Source organism: Seriola aureovittata, chromosome 1 (genome assembly GCF_021018895.1).
Source record: "Seriola aureovittata isolate HTS-2021-v1 ecotype China chromosome 1, ASM2101889v1, whole genome shotgun sequence".
Taxonomy (NCBI): domain Eukaryota; kingdom Metazoa; phylum Chordata; class Actinopteri; order Carangiformes; family Carangidae; genus Seriola; species Seriola aureovittata.
In genome coordinates this window covers 4,775,485-4,799,645 of record NC_079364.1, presented here as the reverse complement: position 1 = coordinate 4,799,645, position 24,161 = coordinate 4,775,485, and the positions used below count along the sequence as shown (strand labels likewise).

Sequence of the window (24,161 nt, the reverse complement as noted above, 5' to 3'; positions counted from 1 at the left end):
GACCTCCAGCCAACGCTAGCGTGCAGCACAGCGACTTTGGTTTGTTCACAGTGGAAGTGGAATTACCAGCCGTTAAGCCTGAACACGGATTCAGCTTCCGCTTGCCAGCATCGCCAACGAAGGTGAAACTGGTAAAACTGGCCTCACCAGGTGGAAGAAATTACACATCTGAGGAGTGCAGTTCTTCTAATACACAGACATTTGTTCCGTGCTAAAATATTTGTCTAGGCGCTCGTTTGAAATGATGCTTTTCACCTGTATGTGTGTGAGGCTGGGGGGAGAGACAAGAAACCTGGAAACACTAGCACAATCCTTTTTAATTAAACCAGGAAAAGATTGTTGTCAGGCAAATGGACTGAGATGCGAGAGAGGGAGAGTGAGCGAGGGATGAAAAGAAAGCCGGCGTTAGGAATACAGCGGGGGATTAAAGACAGTGAGCGAGTGTTACAGACCCCTGGCCAGCTTGCTGCTGTAATGAACATTAGGGCTGCGGCATAAATTTAATGACCTGTGAAACAAACAGCGTGGCCGAGACCAGTGCCTCTGAATGCTAAGTGGCTCTATTATTAATACCAGCTCAGAGATGCCACTGTGTAAACACACTGTAAGTCTCTTTCCCCTATGAGGCCTGTTAAACACACCAAGGCCGTGTGATGGCGGTGCACCGGCTCACCGCGGCTTCCTGAAACGGGGTCACGTCTCTCTTTGTACCTGCAGAATTAATGGCACGTCGCCCGTTAACAGCGTACCTGCGCTAACTAACGGGTTATGAATAGCATCGCAGATAATGGCTGTGCAGGTTAGTCACCTTGATAATGAATAGCTTAGTGATGGGGGCAGGTGAGCAAGGGGTAATAAATAGGTTCCATGCTGCTCACAATTTAACAGGTTAGCGAGTGCGAATGAATAGCAGGAGTTCATCCTACTCTGTTTGGTGGCTTGTCATCAATTTGTGCACAGTGTGTTAAAAGAATAGTGATTCAACCAGCATGGAAGGTTATAAAAATAAAATGTTTTAAACCGGAATTCGATTTTTATTTATTTGCTCACGTTTAAATCAAACAAAAGACCTTGAAGAAAAAACTATGGAAAGAGATGTGCAGCCACAGGAAAAACATAATCTCAACCTTAATGATATTAAAACAATATTCACAATGTTAAACTTACAGATAGATAGATGGATAACAATAGGTCCCCTGTTTCTTGTTGACATTCACTTCCGATAAGATGTTTTGTGAAGATTGTTATTTGATAAGTGGGATCCGTGGTGGCTGTTGTCAATTAACTTATCTGTGCAGTTGTTATATAATAAGTATGTAAATAAAAGTACATATTTGAGAAATATTCATTTTAGTTGTAAGAAGTTGAGTTTTCTGAGATAAGGGGCAGATGATGCGGTTTGTTGGTCTTTTTTCAGGGTAAAACCCGTCACTCAGGACGTGATGTAGATTATATTTTAGGTTTGTTTGATTGTTTGGAATCAGAAGAGGCAGATAGACAGGGATTACCACAACAGCACATTAAACCTCGCACCTTGCAACTTTGAAATGGTACAGTGATTGTTCCTTTATGGGGGAAGTAATCCTTAAAAACCCTATCTTATGTCCTTCCCATACTTCCTGTTCAAACTGAAAATATGTCAAATTAGAGAAGCAAAACTCAGGATGCAGTTGTTGTTATGTGGCTTATGTGCAGTTAAGAAGCCATTCTGCAGGTATGGGGGGGGGGGTGGAGCCCTGAGTCTGATTACAAGTGATACAGGCTTAATCAAACGATCCAGCACAGCATGGTGCACAAGGGGGGACTAGGAGAGCCCAGAGCCAGCCAGATGTCTGCGACATGAGGAGGAATACATGACATGAGGAGTCTGCTCGAGGCTATAAAATGCAATCACAATTCCCTGGAAGGGAGCCCAAGATGGCACAGCTACCAGCCGGGTAGTAAAGGCGGCCTGTCAGCAGACGGTCCCCTTGCTCCCCCTCCTGAACCCGACCTCAGGCTACCTGCTCATTCAACAGAGGAGATGCTAAACCTGCGGGCCGCTCCTCCAGCAGACAGGCAGCAGTGAGTTTCTGTCATTATCAATGCTGCGGTTACGAGGGGAGCACGTGTATGTCTCTGACATCTGAATCTGCCCATCTGTTTGTTTTTTCTCTGCTGTGTTTGTCCTGGTGTATTTGTGTGTACACTGGCAGATCCTGGGCTCAGCAGGACTCCATCTTGTTTTCCGTCCCATGCTGTGTCTCACGCTTTGAGGGGATAAATATTTGAAAAGCAGAGGAAGCCCTGTGTCCCCAGCTCCTGTGGCCTGAGGTGTGCCAGCCCTTGCATTAGCTGAACCTAAACATAGACTTCAGCTCAGAGTGTGCCTCGCTGTCCTGGCCATTATTTTCTGTAGAGCTGGGTGTGAAAGGTCACCAACTTAAGTGCTGGTGCTGCTGAATTCAGTAAGATGTAAAAAGCTCAGATGAATAAGTAATACCATCAATGACAACAAGCCTGGACACGACACTGGAGATGCTAAGTGCTCAAAGGTTTTTTGATAGAGAGAAAAGAGGGCCAAGCTCTGCTGTGAGTTTTCTTGCAAGTTTTAGAAGGAAGAAAACATGAATGATTTAAGATGGAGTGAAATGGGAAAAGACGAGGCAAAGGCTCAATCAGACTGTTCACGAAGTTCTGTTTTTCGCAGTTCACATCCTCTGAAAGCAGCCAACACGTCTAGTTTGGTACAGAGCACATCACAGAGGGTGAGGTTACCCGTCTGGACACCTCTCCTCACACATAGGTTTGGTTGCTTTGGCTCTGGGGCTGTTTTTCATGCTTCGACTCCCTTAGTTCCCGTAAAGGGAAATCTTATAGCTACAGCGCACAATTATATTTTAGACAATAGTCTGCTTCCAACGTTGTGGCAACAGTTTGGGGAAGGCCCTTTCCTGTTTCAGTACGACAATGCCCCCGAGCACACTGCCAGCTCCAAAGAAACATGTTCTTTTTTTTGTTGTTGTTGTTTTTTATAAAGAGTATGGTCTTAAAGAACTTGACAGACCTGCACAGAGCTGTGACCTCGACCCCATCCAGAACCTGTAGGACGAGGTGGAATGAGCCAGACCTTATTGCCCAACATCAGCGTCTGAAAGGGGAAAAAGATCCCAGGTTCAGAAATCACGTGGAATAAAGACGTGCAGAATAAAGATCAGATATCTGGGTGTCTGCATACGAAAATTTTGAGCTAAGTGGACGAGTTCTTAATATTTTTGTTAAACTGGATTCGATTGAGTTATTTAATTAGAGCGGACTTTAATCGAAACTGGCAAACTTCTCTAATTACATAAAGTTAATGATAAAAGATGAGCTGATTTCGTTGAACTGATTACGATGATTTTACAGTGTAGGACAACAAGAACATCACAGAATATCAGAGCTCTCTGGAAAATGGACTTAACATTCACCACGGCTGCAACTGGATTTCTAAGTAGTGTTTTTTTTTTCCAGTCCTCTCCACACACACACACACACACACACACACACAAACACCCTCGCACACATTTCGTCTCCCACCGCACCGTGTGGCTCATGTGGGAGATGTGGATTGTCTGTAGCGAGCCATCAATCACGGCGGTAACGACAGCTCCATAAACAGAAGGGCAGCCTACCTACTGGTTTCTGCTCGGCGGTGATAGCATTCACATCGTCCCGCAGCACTTCCCTTCCTTCCTGCTGACCTCTGCACAGTTTCAGTGGCAAGGACGGGGGGACTCTCTGCTTATCTCCACTCGCTGGATTTAGACCCACCACGGTGGTGGTAGGAACACCCAGGTGTCAGCAGGGATGTAGCGTCGTAAATAAAAAGGTGGGGAAGCTGTGACCTCTGTTCAGCGATCAGTGTCAGGCAGACAACCAACAATAGAAACAAAACTCAGGTCTATTTAGGAAAAATACTGAAAGGAACACGTCAGATTTAAGGCAGAATAGAAAGATTTATCGGCCCGTTCGGAGGCTGCAGCTGAGAACTCTTCAATTTCTATTATCAATTTTTTTTATTATTGTCAAGGTTGTTGTTGATTAATTTTTTTGTCGAATGACTCTTGTTTGCATTCCTTGTAGAAATACTTGCATTTCGTATTAACTTGGTATTTTTTCGGTTTATATTTCACTGGTGCATCTGCACAACTCCCTGGCTCCTTTTGTACGCGCTGCCCTGTGCAGCCTTGTGTGTTTTATTTTGTCTGTGTTCCGGCTCTTTGTATACAAACCCATGAGCCTAACAATGCCAGTTTGTGTGCTTTCCTGTGCCCATTGTCGACACCGCGTCTTTGTGTCCTCGCTAACATCCACTCGTTGTAAGGTCGAGACAATAACCACGAACAGAGTACCGCGGATCCGCACTGGATTGACCCTGTTGGCCCTTCCTGTTGCCTTTAACGCCCCCTCCTCGTAACTCCCCTTTGACCTTTGACCTCTGCAGCAAAGACTACTTGGCCTGTCATGTTAGGACAAGGCAGGGTGTGCTCCCGGCCTTTTGACAGGGCTCTGTGAGAACCTGCTGCTTTTCTTTCTCATAATCCCGGTGAGGAGAGTAATTCCACACCGCGGAGCAGACAAGCGCCAATATAATCAAAGCAGTAATGTCATTTAACAGCTTGCAGTGGTCTTCATTAATGATTTTAGTTTCCTCTTCATCTGGCTGTGACAAAGAAAGCCAACTAGTGTGAAAGCTGTAAAGAGAAACAAAGCCGAGGCGCCCCATGTCAGAAAATAATTTTAAAAAGACGCTTTTAGTAATTAATGGAATGTAAGTCACATGCGGTTCATTGTCCGACTATAAAAGGTCTTTGCAACTTTTAATCTGTAATAGCATAAAACAACTTTTAGAATAAAAGCTTTTTATTGATGCTTAAATGTTAAATTAATAACTTAGTGTTCAGTGTGTGGAGGTATTTTATGAGGAACACAACATGTAAACATGTCCTGTAAACTCTCAGAGAAAAGCCTCATTAGTGACCATTATTTTATCAACTACTGTTACATGGAGTCCAGTGTATATAGCATAACTATTGGCCTACACAGAACCCTCACTCCTCTTGACTCAAGACATCACAATAAGAATAAAAAAGATGGCTGTCCACACCCTTGTTATTGTCCTTGTCACTCAGGGGAGCAGTTATAGGTTTAGGTGTGTCAACAGCCAGATCTGAGCTGCAGCAGGTTTTGAGTCTGTAACTGTGAGGACGGGTAAACGTGCTATTCTTTCATCTTCATCAGCGGTTATGCGCGTAAGGACGCATATGAACGGCAGACCGAAGATACGGCTTAACAGTGCGACTGCAGTGACACAGTGAAATTGGGGAAGTGAAGGAATTTCACACAGCAAAGTCTGTTTTCAGGTGTTGGGGAGTTGCTGCTGTATATTTGTGGCCGGAGCTGAAGGGAAAAATAAGGTGTGGAGGGTGTACAGTTAGAGACTGTATTATGGTGATGTGTATATATATATATATATATATATATATATATATATATATATATATATATATATATATATATATATATATATATATATATTTGGTGGAGACATTTCTAAGCATCTCTTGCAGAACAATCCAGAACAAGAGGGAGAATTGGGACAGGGGCAGAAATAGAAGTTTACTGTGTATTGAATAGTGAATGTAAGTAACAAGGATTTTAAGTGTGAATGTCCCAACTTCTAATGTCACCTCTCTGGGCTAATTTCTGTCAAAGCCGCTTCAGTTTGTTGTTTTTGTTCGTTCTTTCTTTCTTTCTGGTAAAAAAAAAAAAATTCTGTTTGTGTCTGAAGAGCAGCAGACCTTCAGCGTCGGGCCTCAATTGGCACAAAGACTGGCAAGCTGTAGATGTAGTCTTTGTGCGGAGGAAGAGAAGCATTAAGAGGGTACAGCTTTGAAACAACACCTGTGCAACGAAGTGCGTTCATTGCATTTTCAGATCACTTTGTTCCATTTAAAATCCGCAGAATAAGGGCTGCAGCCCCGGTCCTTGGAGCGGAGCTGAAAAATGAAACCTTGCCTGTCAGTTATTGTCACTGAGGAAAGCTCACTATTTCCCAGAGATATTATCCTCCCCCCCCTGCCTCCCTTCGCTCTTTTCTTCCCCTTTTCACATTGTCCTCCAGGATCAAGTTCATGGAGTTTGGGGCTGGAGGAGGGTAATGGGACCCTTGTCCCTGTGTCTCAGGGCAGGTTGAATGGGCCTCGGCCCCTGCCCCCAGCCCCCATATAGCCTCTCTGAATAGGACCCAGATTCCCCCTCTGTTTATTAGTCTGGTCTCCAGTTTCTCCAGACCTGCCCAGCTTCCCGACAGATCCACATTTCAAAGTGTTGAGATTCCATGTCTACATGTATCTGTGTTCCCATAACACTTCACTGCTACTCCCAAACCTCACAAGCAGTTGTGTACCAGAAAACAACCACTACTTGAGGTACCGTGAGCCCTCATCCGCCACCTGTTGTTCTTGTCTTAAGAATCTCTCAAGTTATCAACATCCCCAAGTCAAATTCACCAGCGCACTGCTTGTAGTCGTGGTCGCAGAGTGGAGCTCAGGAAAACATCTTGGTTGTGGGATTTTTAAGCAAATGAAATGTGCTTCTGAGGGATAACTGTGTGAATATTCAGTGCAAATATTTCTTCAGTTAACCTTGTTAAGGCTGTCTTACCATTTTTTGCTGTGGTTGCACGAGAGTCATGTTCGTCGCTCAGTGTGTGAACCGTCGTCTGCTCACTCCAGTTCAGACACACAGACACTTCATTCTGCTTGAAATAGTTTTTACACTTTACAGAAATTAATTGCCCTTATTCCACGGCAAGACTCTGCCCCACACACACACACACACACACACACACACACACACACACACACACACACACACACACTCTCTCACAGATATGCTGCATGTACATTCAGTCACACTCTTCCAGAGAGGAAGTTTCAGTTACTGTAGTCTTTGATGGCTTTGATGTCTGTGCTAATCCAGTGTATCTCCAGCTGCAGAGCACAGAGACTACGTGTGTGTGTGTGTGTGTGTGGGTGTGTGTGTGTGTGGGTGTGTGGGTTGGGGGTTGGGGGTTTGGGGGTTGCTGGTTAAGAAAGAAGTCTCTTAGATGTAATGATGGCAGGGGATGCACTCCAAACTTCTCTGCTCTCATTTGATTTCCGGCTACAATATTGAGCACTTGCCCTTTTCTCTTTCTTTCTCTCACCGCCTTGCTGTCTATAAACTCACTCACTCACTCACTCACTCACTCATTCACTCAGACCTGTATGTAGTGAGGTACTGGGAGCTGCCGGGTCATTCAGAGCAGCTGTGTTTGCTGTGAAACGTCTGCTGGCTGATGCAGCGGTTGTTTCACATTAGCAGGCTGCAGGTCAAACTGCAGCTGGCTGCATCTCAGTGTGGAGACAAACCCCAGGGAGTGTGTGTTTGTGTATACAGTATATATATATATATTTTTTTTTTTTTTTGTAGCCTTTCCTAAGCGGGCTAAGTCTGGTGGCTAACCCTTAGCGCCTCGGCATTTGGCAGCATGACTGCAGCGAGATTAATCCATTCCACACTCCATCAGTCACTAGGCACAGGTTATTAGTGCTGGGGCAGAGCAGAGTACACACACACACACACAAAGACACACACATTCACGGCCCCTTCACCCTTGTGACTTCGCCTTCTACCGCGTCCCCAAAGTTTGCAAAGGTGGCCTTGGTGTTGAGAGGCCATTTGTCAAAACCCAGCCAGTCTCCACTTGGCTCCTTTTAATAAGGCTACCTGGGCTCTGGGATTACGCACACACACATGTACACACACACACACACATGTACACACACATACACACATGTACACACACAGGGCACGTACTCTGCTTTGCACATACTCATACAGCTTTGAGTGTCAGGTGATACGTCCCGCGGGGCTTATAAAAGTCCCATTAACATGGCCTTCCTCATTGGTTCTGACAGGTTGATCAATTAGACCCCTCCCCCCTGCTGACCCCAGGGCCGCTCTGACTCAGAGGTCAGACACGATGGATCGCTGGACCTGCACACACACACTCTCTCAACTCTCCTCTCTCTCTCCCTCTCTCTCCTTTTATCTCTCGGCTGATGCAGCTTGTTTGTTTTCTGTCGTGTTTCCAGCGCCGGGCTGATATCCCAGGGTGCAGCTGTTATCCGGGTTTTAGGGGTAGAATCATACTTTACCTGAGACATGTTTCGATCTTATCTCTGCTCGCAACACAACCAACATACACACACACACACACACACACACACACACACACACACACACACACACACAGCTCTATCACACCCTGCAGGGACGTGTGTTTGTGTGTCTTCTTCTGCAGATCAGATGGAGCACATGGAGATCAGGACGTCCCAGTTTACGTCTCACTTTATGAAAGGTCTAAGTCCAGGGTGAAGCCGCCTTTAGACACGGTCTGAACCTCTTGTCTGATGGTCAGACAGCATCAGAAACCCCACTCCCCCGTCACCAGGTTGTTTGAAGTTAAACACTAACATGGATGATAGCTAACATTGCAGCCTCTAAGGGCGTGCAGTCAGTCCTTATAGGACCTTTGTGTGACATTATCTGACTCTAGTCTTGTTAGTGTCTGAGGGGGAAGTCGTCCGGCTGAAGAAGTGAATGCAGTCAGGGTCTTTACTGGTGTGGTGATACAAAGAGACAGACAGACAGACATCCTCATCTTTCCAGTTTGAGTGTTTGTTGTGAGTTCTGTAATTCTGTGTCTCAGTTGTATGTTGAATGAGACACAAAGAGAGGTGGCTGAGAGTCTGCACTGTGTTTGGTAAACAGTCTGCTTTGTGTGTGTGTGTGTGGGGGGGGGTTCAGGGACAGGATAAAAGAAGGTTGATTTGAGTTTGTTAAGCAGGATGAGAAAGAAAAAAAAAAAAAAAAAACCTTTCTGGTGCCAAACACTGAATAAACAGAGAAATAAAACTGAACTGTTGACTCCCTGTTTAAGATCATCACTTATTTAATTTATGAGAAAAATATCTGAGGAACAAAATGTCCAAGAGTAGACGACACTGAGTCAAACGGTCCACGAATGCCAAAGATGCAGCACATACATATTAATCAAGCCAACGGGGGTTATGTAAGTGCCAGGTGTAAGACGAGACTGTGTTTAGCGAAATGCAGCATGGATCTGCCCACGTGCTGCTGGAAATTTGGTGTCATAAAAACCCTGCGGAGAAGTGTGTGGTTGAAACAGATAAGCCAAAATTTGACCAAATATAGATCAACAATTATTATATGTTTTTATTATATAATATTTTTTTATACATATTTTTTTCTTATAAATTTGAACAGCTTATATTGTTTTAATTTAAAGTCTGTTTTCATTACAGTTTGGTTGAAGTCATGAATATAAATAATATAAATAATACAGGGCTACGGTTATGTTGTTTATTGATTAACCTACCTGATCTATAAAAGAAGATTGTGATAAATATCTGTTTCCGGGATTTAAACATCTTGTTTTGTCCAACCAACAGCAAAGATATCCAGTGAAACGAGGGAAACTTTGGCAATTGAGCTTTCAAAAGTTTCAGTAAGTAACTTTCAATGGTTAGAAATTGTCAGAAAAGTTGCCATTTATTTTCTGTTGATCAAATAATGGACTGAATGTTTCAGCTTTTGTTTTAATCACAATTTCAACACCAGAATTTGGTAAAACACTTTAACACAGTTTAAATCAGTATGATATCGCCCCAGCCCCAGTGAGATACCAAAATAATTTCGGGGTCGTTGACACAGAAATGTCAGAGAAGCTTTGCCTTTAAACAGCTGATCCACTGAGCTGTGAAAAAAATGGTCACAATGATCCACTAAGTGAGGGAGGAGTCCGATTAAAAGGCGTAATGAGAGGAATGAAGCGTTCAGTGTGTGTGTGTGTGTGTGTGTGTGTGTGTGTGTGTGTGTGTGTGTGTGTGTGTGTGTGTGTGTGTGTGTGTGTGTGTGTGTGTGTGTGTGTGTGGTATTAGGGGGATATCATAGCCTGTCTAGGGACCCAGAGAGAGCAGCTCGGGGGAGCAGAGGGGTTAAGAGCAGTGTCACGTCCAGAGAGACGCCGCGCCGCCGTCCTAATGATGTCCACCGGCCTAATTGGATATTGACGTTCTGCACACGCGGGCTAAATGGCTTCTGTCTGCTTCACCTCCGCTGCCGGCCCGGGTTGCAGATTTTTAACCTGTTTCCCCCGTTTGATTCCCGGGGGGTGGGGGGGGGGGACCTTAAATGCCCCCTGTTACCATGGTTACTGGCTTTTTCCTCCTTTTGTGTGTGGTTGTTTGGAGCTGGTGTTTGAGCTTAAGAAGGTGTCTGTTGTAGTTGCCTCTTCGGTAAGTTTTCTTGTTGGCTGCGGCGAGGTTTGATGATGTCCCTCCTGAACTTAAATGCTTCCTTTCCTGGAGGCAGCGGCACACAGCTGTACCACACACACACATCACATCTGGAGGGAGAAGTTTCTGCTTCATCTTCTGCAGAACTCCTCCTCCTCTTCCTCCTCCTCCTCCTCCTCCTCTCTCTCTCTTTTCTTTCTCTCATCACCTCCTTGCTTCTCTTCTTTTCTATTTCTGTGTTGGTGTTTTACTTCCCAGTGTGCCTGCCTCCAGACGCTAGTCCTTTGTTGCCACGGCGACATGCTCCAGATGGCGAGTGTCAAGGCAAGACTGGGCTCTGAATGTAGTCTGATCACAACACACACACACACACCCACACGCACAAACACAAACACACACCCACACGCGCACACACGCGCACACACACACACACACACACACACACACACACACTGGTCCACATATACATACACTTTGAGAACAGACTGAGACACTGGCGCAGCGTACATTCTGTTCAATACTCACATCCTACTCAGAAGCTGGTGAACCTGACACACACACACACACACACACACACACACACACACACACACACACTCAGCAGTACAGTATAATAAAACCTGTGTCACAGCCACACAGGAAACAATCTCTCCTTTATGTGACCGGGATGTCATTAATCTTGGCGGAGGTTTACAAATGCACTTGCATGGAAGGTATATTTCATAGGCAGACGGCCGACAATGGGGCCATTGTGGCGTCGAGCTGCAGCGCCTCGCTCCACATTCAGTCAGGACCTTTTGCTTGGCTCCGGATCCACAGCTCATGTCAGGGGTTATGTTTCATCTCCCAGATGAATGTGTTTATGTGTGAGAAAACATGTGAAACACGGAGCAAAATCAGCGTTGCAGCTGTTTATTTATTTTTCCTGCAAGAAACCACGATTTATTTTTCTGAATGGGGGGGGGGGGTAAATGGTTCGGCCATTTTTCAAAGTTTGGCCTTGTCGCTATTAGTCAAAACCAGAGCCAGACAAATACCCTGCCGGTGCTCTCTGTGTGTGCAGCCGGCCGACCCGGCCAGCTCAGCTCTGATTCACTGCTTTCTAAGTTTCTCCACAGCCGCAGCAGCAGTGGCGCTATTTCCATCTGAGAAGTGGCGAGTCTTCCCAGTAATCCATTAGACTTCCATTAGCTTCGATTTGTGTGATTAGTTCTAATTAATCAGTTCAGTCTGTGGCCTTCACTCCCCTGCGCGCGCCTCACATTTCATTTTTAACCTCATTTCTCAGCTCTCCACCGAGCGAGAGAACGAGGCGACGACTGAGCGAGCAAATCAAAGAGCGAGCTCCGGGTCCGCCGCCGCCACCGCCTTTTTATCCGAGGGCACAAACACTCGATACTCTTCAACCACCAAACCCAAACGGGCTGAGCCGGTGCTTAGGCTGCATTATAATGCTCTTTTCTCTTGCCACGCTGAATTAATGAGTTGTTTTTTTTTGTGTGTGTGTGTGTCTTATTTTCAGCAGAGACTTTAGCAGCTCGGTTGTGTTTTTAAAATGAACTGGGAGGGATTGTGATCTCATGTTTTACACATCTTGAGTCTGGTTAGCCCCACTTGGCCTTCCTCTAGAACAGTAAGTATTGATTAGTGCCGGAGCGTCCATCCTTCACTGTAACAAAGCCTATTGATGTTTGTGGAGCCCTGATTTCCCCTCGGTCAAATACCATACGCAGCTCCATCGCTAAGTGACTGTGAGCGGCTCTGAGCTCGGCGGCCGGTCCCAAAGTAACCTGGGAATAACGGAGCCAGAACCATCTTTTCATCAGCGACTCCCTGCTGCTTCTGTGCCGCAAACCTCGAAATAAAATGAAAAGGTTTTTTTTCTAGGGGTGTAGCAGTAGGTCAGCTTATATACTGAGGTATTATGTGATGATAATCTATCTTCCTTTCCTCCGTTGTCAGCCTTCTTCTGCCATTACCACTATTGTGATAAATGAAGGCTCAATTTATCAACCAGCCTCTGCTCGATTTCTTTTTCTCCCCTCTCTTTCCCCGCCCACAATCCTACATCTAACCTCTGCACAGTTCGCTTTATTTCTTCATCTGGTTTCACCCCCCCTGCATCCACCCATCCATCCACCCATCCATCCATCCCTCATTCCCACTCAGCCAGATCGAGGCTTTCTTTGTGTCTGCTGGGGGAGGCTGAGATGCTGCCTGTCACCCTGGAGCTGCAGACTCCCATCCAGGCTGCTGGAGGTGGCCCGGCTGCTGTCAATCAATCTGTAACTGGGTAGCAGAGGGGTTGGGGGGTTGACGCATGATGTGGCTCCCTGCTCTTTAGAAATTCACTTTTTTTTTCTTTCTCATTTCTAGTAGAAACCCCTCAGTCAGTCGTATAGTTTTTTTCTTCTAAAATGAAATTTACGACACTTGCTCTGGTGCATCAAACCAAGCGCTCCCTGTTTACGAGTGAACAGTCTCACCCGTCCGTCCAAGTGTAAACCATCTCGTGCATTTTCACTACATACAGTTGGTAACCTGCACGTGTAATATTATACTGTATACTTCACTTGTATTCAAATTTTTCTGCGTCCTGTTGTGTCATCGTCATTACTCCAGGTTTCATGCTTATTAAGCTCAAAAAGATAAGAAAAAAAGCTTTGTGCATTTGAATTAAGTTTCTATGTTTTGCTCAATTTCCACTGCAACAGAATAAAATATTTGTGATTATCATTTTTTTACCATGTGGGGACAATTAATTTGCACATTGTGATTGTTTTTCCCTGTGAATTATTTTGCTTTTGCTTTTCCACCACACCGGGGCCTTCACCGCCTCAAAGCTGCCACAATCAATATTTGAATATTAGCTATGTTTATCACCCAGCAGTCTCGCTGATTTAAGCTAAAAAGCTTTGATAAATTAATGCTAATGTTGCTACGTATCTGTTGTTTGTGTAAATAGGCGACTAAAGCAACTTTTATAAGGTGAAAATATATAAAGCTTGTGTTTACAGCTGGTTGTGTTTCCCCCAAGTGGCCAAATAAATCACTTAATGCGGCTTTAAAACCCTGAACACGTGATCACACTTTAATTTCTCCACATAGCTCTGTGTGCAAGCGTTCAGGCTGCATTGTTAACGTTGTGTGAACCTGCTTTACGATGGCTCACAGCGCTTTGTGTTTGCACAGCTTTTTAATTTAATATTTTACAAAGCTTATAAAACCCTGTTAGTTCCTAAACATGCATCACTGTCTGTTACGTGGACACTTTGTTTTTGTTCGGGGATATTTGGCTTAAAATATAGATTATGGATGAAGCTATGAATGTATAATATAAATATGTTAAGTGAATAGCATTAAAACAAGACTATCGTGTCGCTGCACGTTTTGCTGAAGAAAAGTAATATGCATTGCTTCCTGATGCCAATTATGTTTCATGCCATAATCACGGTGGAGTTGTTCTCCTGAGCGATGTTAATGTGATCTCTCTCCCTCTGTCTCTGCAGGACTCCGTGGTTTAACGGCTGGGGGTTCAACCTGCCTCGGGGTCAGTCTCTGCTGGATAAATGGAACCTCGTCCCTGAAGGCATCGACATCCTGATGACCCACGGACCTCCGCTCGGTGAGTCCAATTAACCAATCACAGTCTCCCCCCCATCACCATATCTAATGAGGTTGTGCCTCATTATTCAAAATCTGTATGAAGTCACTGGAGGCGTCGCAGCAGGCCGTGTGGGTGTGGGTGTGTGTGTGTGTGTGGTGTGTGTGTGTGTGTGTGTGTGTGTGTGTGTGTGTGTGTGTGTGTGTGTGTGTGTGTGTGTGTGTGTGTGTGTGTGTGTGTGTGTGTGTGTGTGTGTGTGTGTCAACTCTGCAACACCCTGAACACAGTCCATGGGTGAATATTTGTGTTTGACTTTATGAAAAAGATAATACATATTGTTTGGTTTCAGTTTTTTCCCCAGTACAGACTGATTCAGTTTTACTTCTAGCTGTTTGGGCTCCGGTTGTTTTTTCCCATTTTGTTTTTTTGGGTTTTTTTTTCTTTCTTTCTTTCCGCTCTCCATCTGGCTTTATTGAGTGATTTCCTTCCCTCTCGCCTACGGAGAGTTGCTGCTGCTGTTGCTGCTGCGGCAGCCACTGTGGCCGTTTGATTGCATGGAAACTCGATTTTGCAGCAGAGTGACAGACGCTGCAAACGACTGGAGAGAGACCATGGGAAAGGAGAACAGCGCTGGGGGAGGGGGGCGGGCAGTAAAACTGGAAGACACAAAATGGAAAGAAATCAGTGCTGCACAACTGTGGAAGAAATATAAGAACGGGTTTCATCTGCCACAGTGTGTTTAGTTTACTGTTGTGAGGTTTTCACTTATTTACAGGGTCAAGTATCAAGAGCTGGTTCTGAACTCAACATAGCTGCACATATATATATATATATTATATATATATATATATATATATTATATATATATATATATATATATTATATATATATATATATATATATATATATATATATATATATAAAATTATATTTATATATATATAAAATTCCTGGTTCCAGGAATTTTCGATTGAGAAAATAAAGCTTTATTGATGTTTCTTCTGTGCTGCACCAAACTGTGCCACAGTAAGAGCTCAGGAGTTCACACAAGCTTCACCAGAGTCAGTAGTGACGCAGCAAAATATAATCATGGCACAGAGGTAGTTTCATGCAGAGGAGGAAGTCCAAGCTGACTGAGCGTGTTCTGACGCAGGTGAAGAATCAGAAATTAATTTTATGTGTTTTTATGACAAATAACTGCAAATGGCCGAATCTCCTTAAAAAATAAAAAATAAATAAAGATCATATTTTCTTTCAATAACAACTGTTTATTTTCTTTAATCATTTGACAAGAATCGGAGCCAGAAATTCATAACGAGCAGACTGAATAAGCAGATTTGACTTGGTCATTAAAACATAAACGACTATAAAAGGATATGGACATTGTGCATGTAAAAATATAACGAAGAGATCTCATTGCAGTTGCGTAACTTTATTTTGCTTCAGTACAGGAAGTAAAACATGGTCAGAATTTTGTTCTTCAATCATAAGCAGCATTTATTTTCTCACATATCCAGCTCATGATGGGTCCGGCATAAAACTGATGAACCAAACCAGGACAGTCTGGGAAACTGAGAATCTAAAAACATCTAACGTGTCTGTCTGTGTAGGTTTCCGAGACTGGGTTCCTAAAGAGCTGCAGCGGGTCGGCTGCGTGGAGCTGCTCAACACGGTCCAGAAGAGGGTGCGACCCAAACTTCACGCCTTCGGAGGCATACATGAAGGTACTGAGAGTATAATCCAGGGTCACTTGTTTATCTAATTTGTTTTCCAACCTTGTTCTGAGCACATATCTGAGTATATACACAATTGATTTTCTAATAGTTGGACCCCATTCTTCATCTAATTCATCTGTAAATGTAGAAAAAGGATCTTTGACCAGTGAAGGAATAAGTGGAAATATGTTGTTGTGTTGTTTCAGGGATTAAGGTTTAGATTAATGGTTTTCCCAGAAATAACCGATAATTCCCACAAATGACTTATTCATGCTCTCAATAAACCTATTTTCATTCAAACCTTCAAATCACTTCATATATTACGTCAAATTAATTTGCATCCACATTTTAGCTATTAAGAGCTCCATAACCTTGAAACTGACTTTTAATTAACTGGATGTCTCTGGATGAAATATCATTACAGTCTTTACATTTAAACATTCCCCTGTCCATAAAAACTTTAAAGCGATGTCAAAGGTGACACAACGTTGTGTTTGGAAGTCGAAAACCGAAACTATATGCACGTATTTCAGCTCCGAATCAAATTTGAACTTTAATAAACCGAGGCTGTTCAGACCAGTTAGCGCTGAGACGAGAAAAATGGAACGAAGGTTATGAAATGAACGCCATTAATTCATGGAAAGTCAACGGTAGGAATCACTGAACTGAACAAACACAAGTATATTGAGCTCAAATGAGTAACTACCCCCCCCCCCCCCCCCCCCCCCCCCCCCCACACTGTGGTTTATGACTGTCTGACTGAGAGTTCGGTGCTTGTCGCTGACGCCTGTATCCTCCGTCCTCAGGCTACGGGATCATGACAGACGGCTACACGACGTTCATCAACGCGTCGACCTGCACTGTCAGCTTCCAGCCCACCAACCCCCCCATCGTGTTCGACCTGCCCAACCCCTCCAGCTCCTGAGACCAGAGGACGAGGGGGGGTGGGGGGGGGGGGGGCGCGGGCAGGATAAACTACTTTTTTTCTATAAATATGTCAAGTAAAAAAAAAAAATTCTAAGTGTTTCTTTGCAAACTTTTGGTCTTCTCTAAGCTGTTGTTGAGATTGAGAAGATTTTGAGAGGGGCGGTGTGGGGAGTTTGTCTGGGAGGGTTAAAGGAGAATATCGGTGTTTTGTTTTGTTTTGTTTTTTTGTTTGTTTGTTGTTTTTAAGTTGTGCCAACAATGCTGGTTTCCCTCTCAGACTTCTGTCTGCATGCAGTCAGTGCAGCTGCAGATGTCAGGGCTTGTTTTCCTCCAGAAGAACAAGAATGTTTTTTTGAAAAACTCCCACAAAGTGAGAAAAACCCTGAAGAAACTTTGTGTTTTAGTCCTGATTTCACCGAGCAGAGTTGAGCTTTTCTTTTCTTTTCTTTTCTTTTCCTTTTTTTTTCGTCAGCACTCCCTCATGTCACACTCCACTTCCTGTCAATCACCTGACAGCCACAGGAAGAAATGGAAACCTCAACCTCATCCAGGAAATAATCCCGTAAAAAAGTTAAATTATTTTCATCATAATAATTTAATATTCTTCAGATTACAAAACGGTAATTTTTTTGACTAAAGGAAAATACTATTGTGTGGTAACAAATGACTATTTAATGATCAGAGGAAAACATGGGGAATATTTTCACACTTGTCCTCTCTGGCCTTCCCTACTTTATCACATCTGCCTGTCTTTGTTAGGAGTTTTTGTTTTGTTTTGTTTGTTTGTTTGTTTGTTTGTTGGGGGTTTTTTTTTGTTAGCGGTTAATTTAGAAAGTTTGTATTTAAAAAAAACAAAAAAAAAAACAACAAAAAATAAGTGTTAAAATCTCAGTAGCTACAGCATGCAATGCAAAATGAATTTTGAGGGAATGTTAAAATGACACCGGTATTCTCCTTTTCAGAGAGATTTTGTGGTTAAACAATCTTGCTCTTGATAAATATTGGTCAGATCTGTAAGATAAATGATGCTTTGTGAATTTGTACAATTTCTTTATGTTTGGTTTGCATTGGCCGGACAATGGATGCCATTGTTTTATGTTGTATCATCTGATATTTTGCAATTAGGTTTTCTTTTTTCTTTGTTTGTTTTCTCGTCAGTTCCTCTTTTCTTATTGGCTGACAGGGACGCTGCCTTAAACTAGCTTTAATGTTCTCAGCTAGAGCCCCACTCTCTGCGAGCTCAGAGAAAAGTCTTTATTTATTACCCATCATCCCCGCAAAACAACACCTGACTAACGCAGGGACAGAAAGCTATCAAATTACAGCCCAAAAAATTAACTTTGTAACATCCCATTATGGATTTCTGATCTAATTTGGAAAATGTATGTATAAAATATATATATATTATATATTCATGTTGTAAAACATCTGTACTAAAAGTTGTGTTTGACGAAAAAAGAAAATCTGGTGCGTTTTTTTTTTTTTTCTGTATGCACCTGTATGATTGACATGTTTCTTTAACGCTCCCATCAGATGCTCTTCAGAGTTTTCTTAAATGTTTTTTGTATCGACTCTCCCAGTAGGGTAGACATTCATTTTGGATGAGAGAGGAAAATTTGTCAGAGTCACAATCCAACAGGTGCCGGTTGTTCCCAACAACACACCTGCCTAAACATTGTTAAGTTGTCCTTTAAAGTGTAAATCTGATAGTATTTGTGTTTTATTGCTTTTTTTTTTTTTTTTTTTTTTTTTTCTAATTTTGCACTGTGTGTAAATGCAATCTTGCTAGCACAAAAAAAAAAATGTTGCCAATAGTTGTCTCAACTTTGCCGCTGTAAATGCTCTTTTCGTGCTCTGTTCCTCTCTCGCTCTTGCTCTGATTGTATCCCTCTTCATGGAAATGTTAGTTCTCTCTTTCAGTTCATTGTGATATATTTAGCTGCCTTTATATGCAAATAAAATTGCAAGATTTTTACTTATCAAGCTCCGTCTTCATTTTTAATCTTTTCAGCGTTGTAAGAATCTCAAATTTCATGAACGCTCATATATTGTCTACGGTGGCCCACGAGGTACAAAACAGCATGAAAGAAATCCCCAGAACATAAAACTGTTTTCTGGAATGCTTTGTTTTTGCACATCAGTGTCAACGCAGTCAAGACCAACAACGCCCAAGTCCAACAACGCCCAAGTCCAATCCATGTCCAACACAAGTCACTGTGTCCTTCACAAAATTTACTGCCATTTCAAAAAAGTGTTTAAACTCACTAAGATCACGCTGCAGGAACTCTTTACTTCCGTGACCAAATTTCAGTCCTTTGTCATTTCTGACCTACGTGTTTGGTTTTTTGAGTCCTTACATCCGCATGTGATCACCTGCGCTGTCATCTGTTGTCACACACACACACACACACACACACACCTTTCCCTCCCACTCGCGCGATGTGATTGGCTGATGTCAGATTTATTCATAGTGTGTCAGTCGGTGAGTCGGCTCACTCGCTGCATTATGTTTTAATAGCATGTTTTTCATCTCCATTCATTCCACATGATGCCAGAGTCTTAAATTTAATATCAAGTTGCAAGTATTTTTTTTTTGATTTATCATTAGATTCACACCTTTGAGTTGCTGCTGCTCGCCATGTTCTCATTCGCTTGTTTTGAAGTCCGTCTCATAACTGCAAATAGTTGAATAAATTATTCATTTAACTTCAGTTAACTAAAACATGTAAATTTTTCTCTTTCCACATTAACAAATATAAAATTTGTATAAGCATGTGATGTAAATATTGATGTCGTTCATGTTGCGGGCCAAGTAGTGGACACAGCTGCAAATAAGTCTGGCCTACTTACGAGAGCCAGGTGTATATTTATTTGTCAATTACTAATGTATACTTATCTGTGCAGGCCGACATCACAGCAGGTGTTTCTCCTCTACAGGCAGGACACGTGCTGGCCCTGATTGTGGCGAGGCCAGAGGAGTAACATGTTTAAAATATTCTCCATCCTGTGCAGATGAATATAAAGGCAGTTTTTTTCCCCCCCGCTGCATCTCTAGATAAAAGCAATCAAAGCTGAATTGTAAAACATTTTGCACCTTGTTGACTGTGTAGCTGTTTGAAATGAAGTTAGACCCACAGCTAGAGTTTATTTGTATTAAACCACTTTAAATCTTCATGAAACTCAGCCAGTGACGTTTACTGTCCAGTGCTGGGTGTTCGTATGTTGTTATGATACGATATGAAACTGATATTTTCTGCCACCGTACAAGCCGATTTTTTTACATTTTCAAAACGACAGAAAATACACCTATGAATTAATAACTCGAAAACATTACAGGTTCTAGATGTAAAGAACTTTAAACACATCACAAATCAAACTTATTAAGATCAGAGATCAACAGTTGACTCAACAAGCCACACTCAGCAGGAGAGTATAAAAATATGGCTTGTGTTTCTCCCGTACTTGTTGTCTCAGTATTCGCAGCGTTTCAGCTCCAGATCGGCATCATTTCTAATTGGTTTCATCAGGTTTCATTCCTTTTCACCACTTGCCAGCACAGATCCCTCGTAGGCCAAAAATAAAATGGGCTTGAGTTGTAGGGCGCCTTTGCCAGTCTTTCCCACCAACCCCCTTCTCTCATCACCACAACATCAAAGCAGCCCAGCCAATTAACTATTCCCCGAAACGAGAGCAGCAAAGCATCGCCCCACACCCACCAGATCCCCCTGCACATTACCATAATCCAGTCTAATCATATTAACATAGGCCACAGATGAGCAGGAGGAGACACGGCTGCTCTGGCTCTGCTGTGTTCGTACAGCCTCTTAGTGTGGGTGTGAATGCATACGGGCACTTTAATGCTGCATGTTGTGTCTCGGCACTGTGCGGTACTGTAATGTACTGTGTTGCTTAATCCTTTAACGTAGCCATAGACTCCCAACGCACTAAATGTTAAAACATCCTCCTGTTAGCGTACTAGAACTGCAACGATTAGTCGAGCAATTATCAATCAGCTGTTTAGCTTAATTGAATAATCATTTTTAGTCCTTTGAAAAATGACAAACATTTACTGGCTCCAGCTTCTCGAATGTGAAGATTTGATGCTTTTCTTTGTTGCACATGACAGATTGTTCTGGACTGCTGGTCAAGCAAAACAAAGACATCTGAAGACATCACGTTGGACTGTGGGAAATTAATTACAGTAGAAGAAAAGACGTGATAGAGACAAAAGATACCATTGGCTTTGTTTTCCCTGTAGACAGCACTGGGAGAGTAAATGAATGAAGTTTGATGCTGAACTTGCAACGTTTCCTGGTAAATAAACAGCTGCTAATGCTAACACTGGCTATGTAGCTAACAATAGCAAAGACTGCGCTAAGTAGCAAAAGTAAAGCGTGTTAAGTAAATTAGCTAATTATATTTTTAATTATTGCTGCTGAGTAATTAACATAATAGTTACTTTTTTAATATACTGTATATTATAATATGTTGGTTAGACAGTACAATAAATCGTAAATGTTTACAACCTTATACTGAACACATAACATGGGACTAGCAAACATGTTATGTATATATATGTATGTATATATATATATATATATATACATTAAACATCTGTCAACACCTTGAATATCGGCCCTAAGTATCAAACGTTGTAACATAGCAACGTAGCACATTGTTGGTATCCTCTGTGTTCCTCAATATAAAAACACTGGAGGCTTCTGGATAATTGATTGCACAGTGTAATGGCTATAGAATAATGACACCACTGGCGTTTAGATTGGTTCCCTATAAGCCTCGCTTTAATTATACAATTCTTTCTGCCACCAGGTACGAAATCTCCGGGGGACATGAAGGCTCGATTTACGGAACAAAGGAATTGCGTCGGCCATTGAACAACCAAAACAGGAAGAGGAATGTAGTGCTATTGGTTGCTTTCCCCAGTTGGTGGAAATAGTATATGATGGAACAACCACAGTACCTGTGGAAACTCCACTACCTGGCAAGAATAAAAAAAACCTTGTTGTCAGAAAAATTGTCTCTTTCCGCTTTAAATGTGTCTTAATTTTTCCTTTGACATGTTTCCTGATTTATCAGTGCTCCTCTCTCTCTTTTGTTTCTTCTTTTCTCTCTGTCTCTCCCGGCCAATCTGTTTTTGTCACAGTTTCTCCACCAGTCACCCCTTCATGTCTCAGTGTCAGGACGTTTATAGCTCTGCCAAATTGCTGGCTGTATTAATTATCCTTGCCCAGGCAGCTGCTGGTGATATTGGGTGTTTGTCAGGTTAGCCTTCGTCTGCTGCTGATGGATACGGGGCAAGACACGGTGAAGGCTCACAGAGTCTAAGCACCCATATCAACCTGTGTGTGTGTGTGTGTGTGTCTGTGTAGCTTACTCTGGTGCCAGCACTCTGCATGCAGTGTTTATATGGACTTAATTGCCCGCCAGGGGTATTATTATAATCTGGAGCTCATTTGGCACAAGTGGAGTTACTATGAAATAATTCTCTAAATCAGAGTCATGCAGGCTCATGTTTTCCATGCGCTCATCTTTCCCATGTGGTCATAGTTAACGTCTTTTCAGACTAAATATTTCATTACTACAGTTTACATTATTTGGGGTTTATTTGTGCAAGATTTGCAAATTGAGATAAAAAAAAAAAAAAAAAGCTTTTATTAAAACCAAAACTGACACACTGGAATTTCATATTGTCCGACAGAGACGTGACTGTACTGTACTTACAGTATATGCCATGTACAGCCATTTGTAAATCAAACAGACAATGGCTTCAGTTTTAATTTAGTCGGTTCCAAGTGTAAAACTTGATTAAATTAAATTGAAAGTTCGTCGGCTAATGATAGAGCTCTCCTAATTATTTCTCAACTTAATTATTTCCCTTGTAGAGAAGATTGATGCTGCCATTTCTCCTTACATCCCGAGTTTTTAAAGGGATCTCCGAGAGCTGATTGAACTGGAGGAGAATTGACCCTCCGACCCCGGCAACAATACATGATTATCACAAGTGGATCGGCCGAACGATGGGAGATGATTGGTACCTCCGCTGTTTCTTTACGTCACCACAGAGACAAAAGCTACATTTGCCTAATGGTATATAATTTATCTCCTTCCTGCTTTTTCGCTCTGCTCACTCTTTTTTTTTTTTTTGCCACCATTTTGAAAGCGCCTCCTTAATTAGTTGTGTGGAGTTTAGAAAATTACCCTAATAATAGTTATTGGGCAGCATTGTCTCATTATTCACTAATCAAGAGCATTTCCCAACGGACAATCAAAATCCTTGACAACTGAAAGCATCAGTGTAGCTTTTCCTCATCAACAAATTGTAAAGTACCTATAAGGTAATTAGTTTTGACATTAGGGCAGCAGATTAGATGTAAACATGGGGGTTTTTATAAAAGCCAGGAACCAGGTATTGTTCCAGATTCTATAGAAACATTTCAATCAAAAATCAGGACCTTGATCTCTCTGACACTCTCTATGCTGTGACTGGTTTTGTTCTGGCGTTCACAAACTGCTGACGTGGACTGCCTCCACTGTTCTTTCAGTCTCTGGTCCAGAATCGTTTCTCCGATGTCGTGTTTCTCTTGCAGGTGTAGAATGCAGAAGAAAAAGACCACATTAAAGAGACAGAGGCTACGATCTGCAAATCAACAGCAACATTTTTTGACTCTGATTTTGTTTCTCTTGTTTCCTTCCTCAGTCCAGCTGCTGCTTCCTCAAGTGAGGACCCTTTTTTTGATCTCCTTTGCAGAGGTAAACACACTGACGGGATGTGGAAATTTGAGATTGTGAATTGAGTTAACGTTAGCCTCATTTAAGTTGGCAAATTACGTCATGGTTGGGGGTTGAATGTGACTTTTCTTAGTGGTCAAAATATGAATTACTGCAGCTAAATTCTAACAGTAATGAGCAGATCACAGCAGAAATTCCTAGAAAGTTACTGGGAGAGACGGTCAAGCCTCCACATCTCCAGACTTCCCCCCCATGCTCTCTGCACAGTCTGCAATACTGATATTGATTCCAGTGGACAAGCATCAGCAGCTAATAATTGAACATCGAATGATATGCATTTTCAGTGCAATGTTTATGGATTGGTAAGACTGTGGATTAAAAGGGATAAAATTACAATTATATGTGCAGTACATCCCCAGAATGAAAATAACATGAGGCGCTGAAGTTGATGTTCTGAGGGAAAGATGCGTTAAGTTAATTCATTGACAATAAAAAAGATGACAGTGATAGATAAAAAATCATTAATAATAACAATAATAATAATAACATGTGTTTTGGCATATGGTTTTCTTTATTTTTAATTGGCAGGTTAATGCTCCCCTAATAGTTAAGAAAATTCTCAGCTCACGTTTTGAAACCCACTGGAAAAAGTGTAAAGTATATCACAAAACACATTGTTTTGGCAGAACAGACCTGAGAAATCCTGGTTATAAAGAAGCACAAAATAAATAAAAACTGGTGGCTGTAGGATGCTGCACAGAACCAGGAACATGCGAT

At 42.4% G+C, this 24,161-nt stretch overlaps 1 protein-coding gene across 2 annotated transcripts in view; it reads left to right on the top strand.

Annotated features, from left to right (window-relative positions):
- mpped2a (metallophosphoesterase domain containing 2a) overlaps positions 1-18,617 on the top strand; it is a 67,751-nt gene extending 49,134 nt beyond the window's left edge. For both annotated transcript variants that reach the window (XM_056379569.1, XM_056379577.1), the window contains exons 5-7: positions 13,898-14,013; positions 15,603-15,716; positions 16,514-18,617. In XM_056379569.1, the coding sequence (XP_056235544.1) occupies positions 13,898-14,013; positions 15,603-15,716; positions 16,514-16,632 (349 nt within the window). In that variant the 3' untranslated portion in view covers positions 16,633-18,617. The remainder of the gene's footprint in view (positions 1-13,897; positions 14,014-15,602; positions 15,717-16,513) is intronic.
- The last annotated feature ends 5,544 nt before the right edge of the window (positions 18,618-24,161 follow it).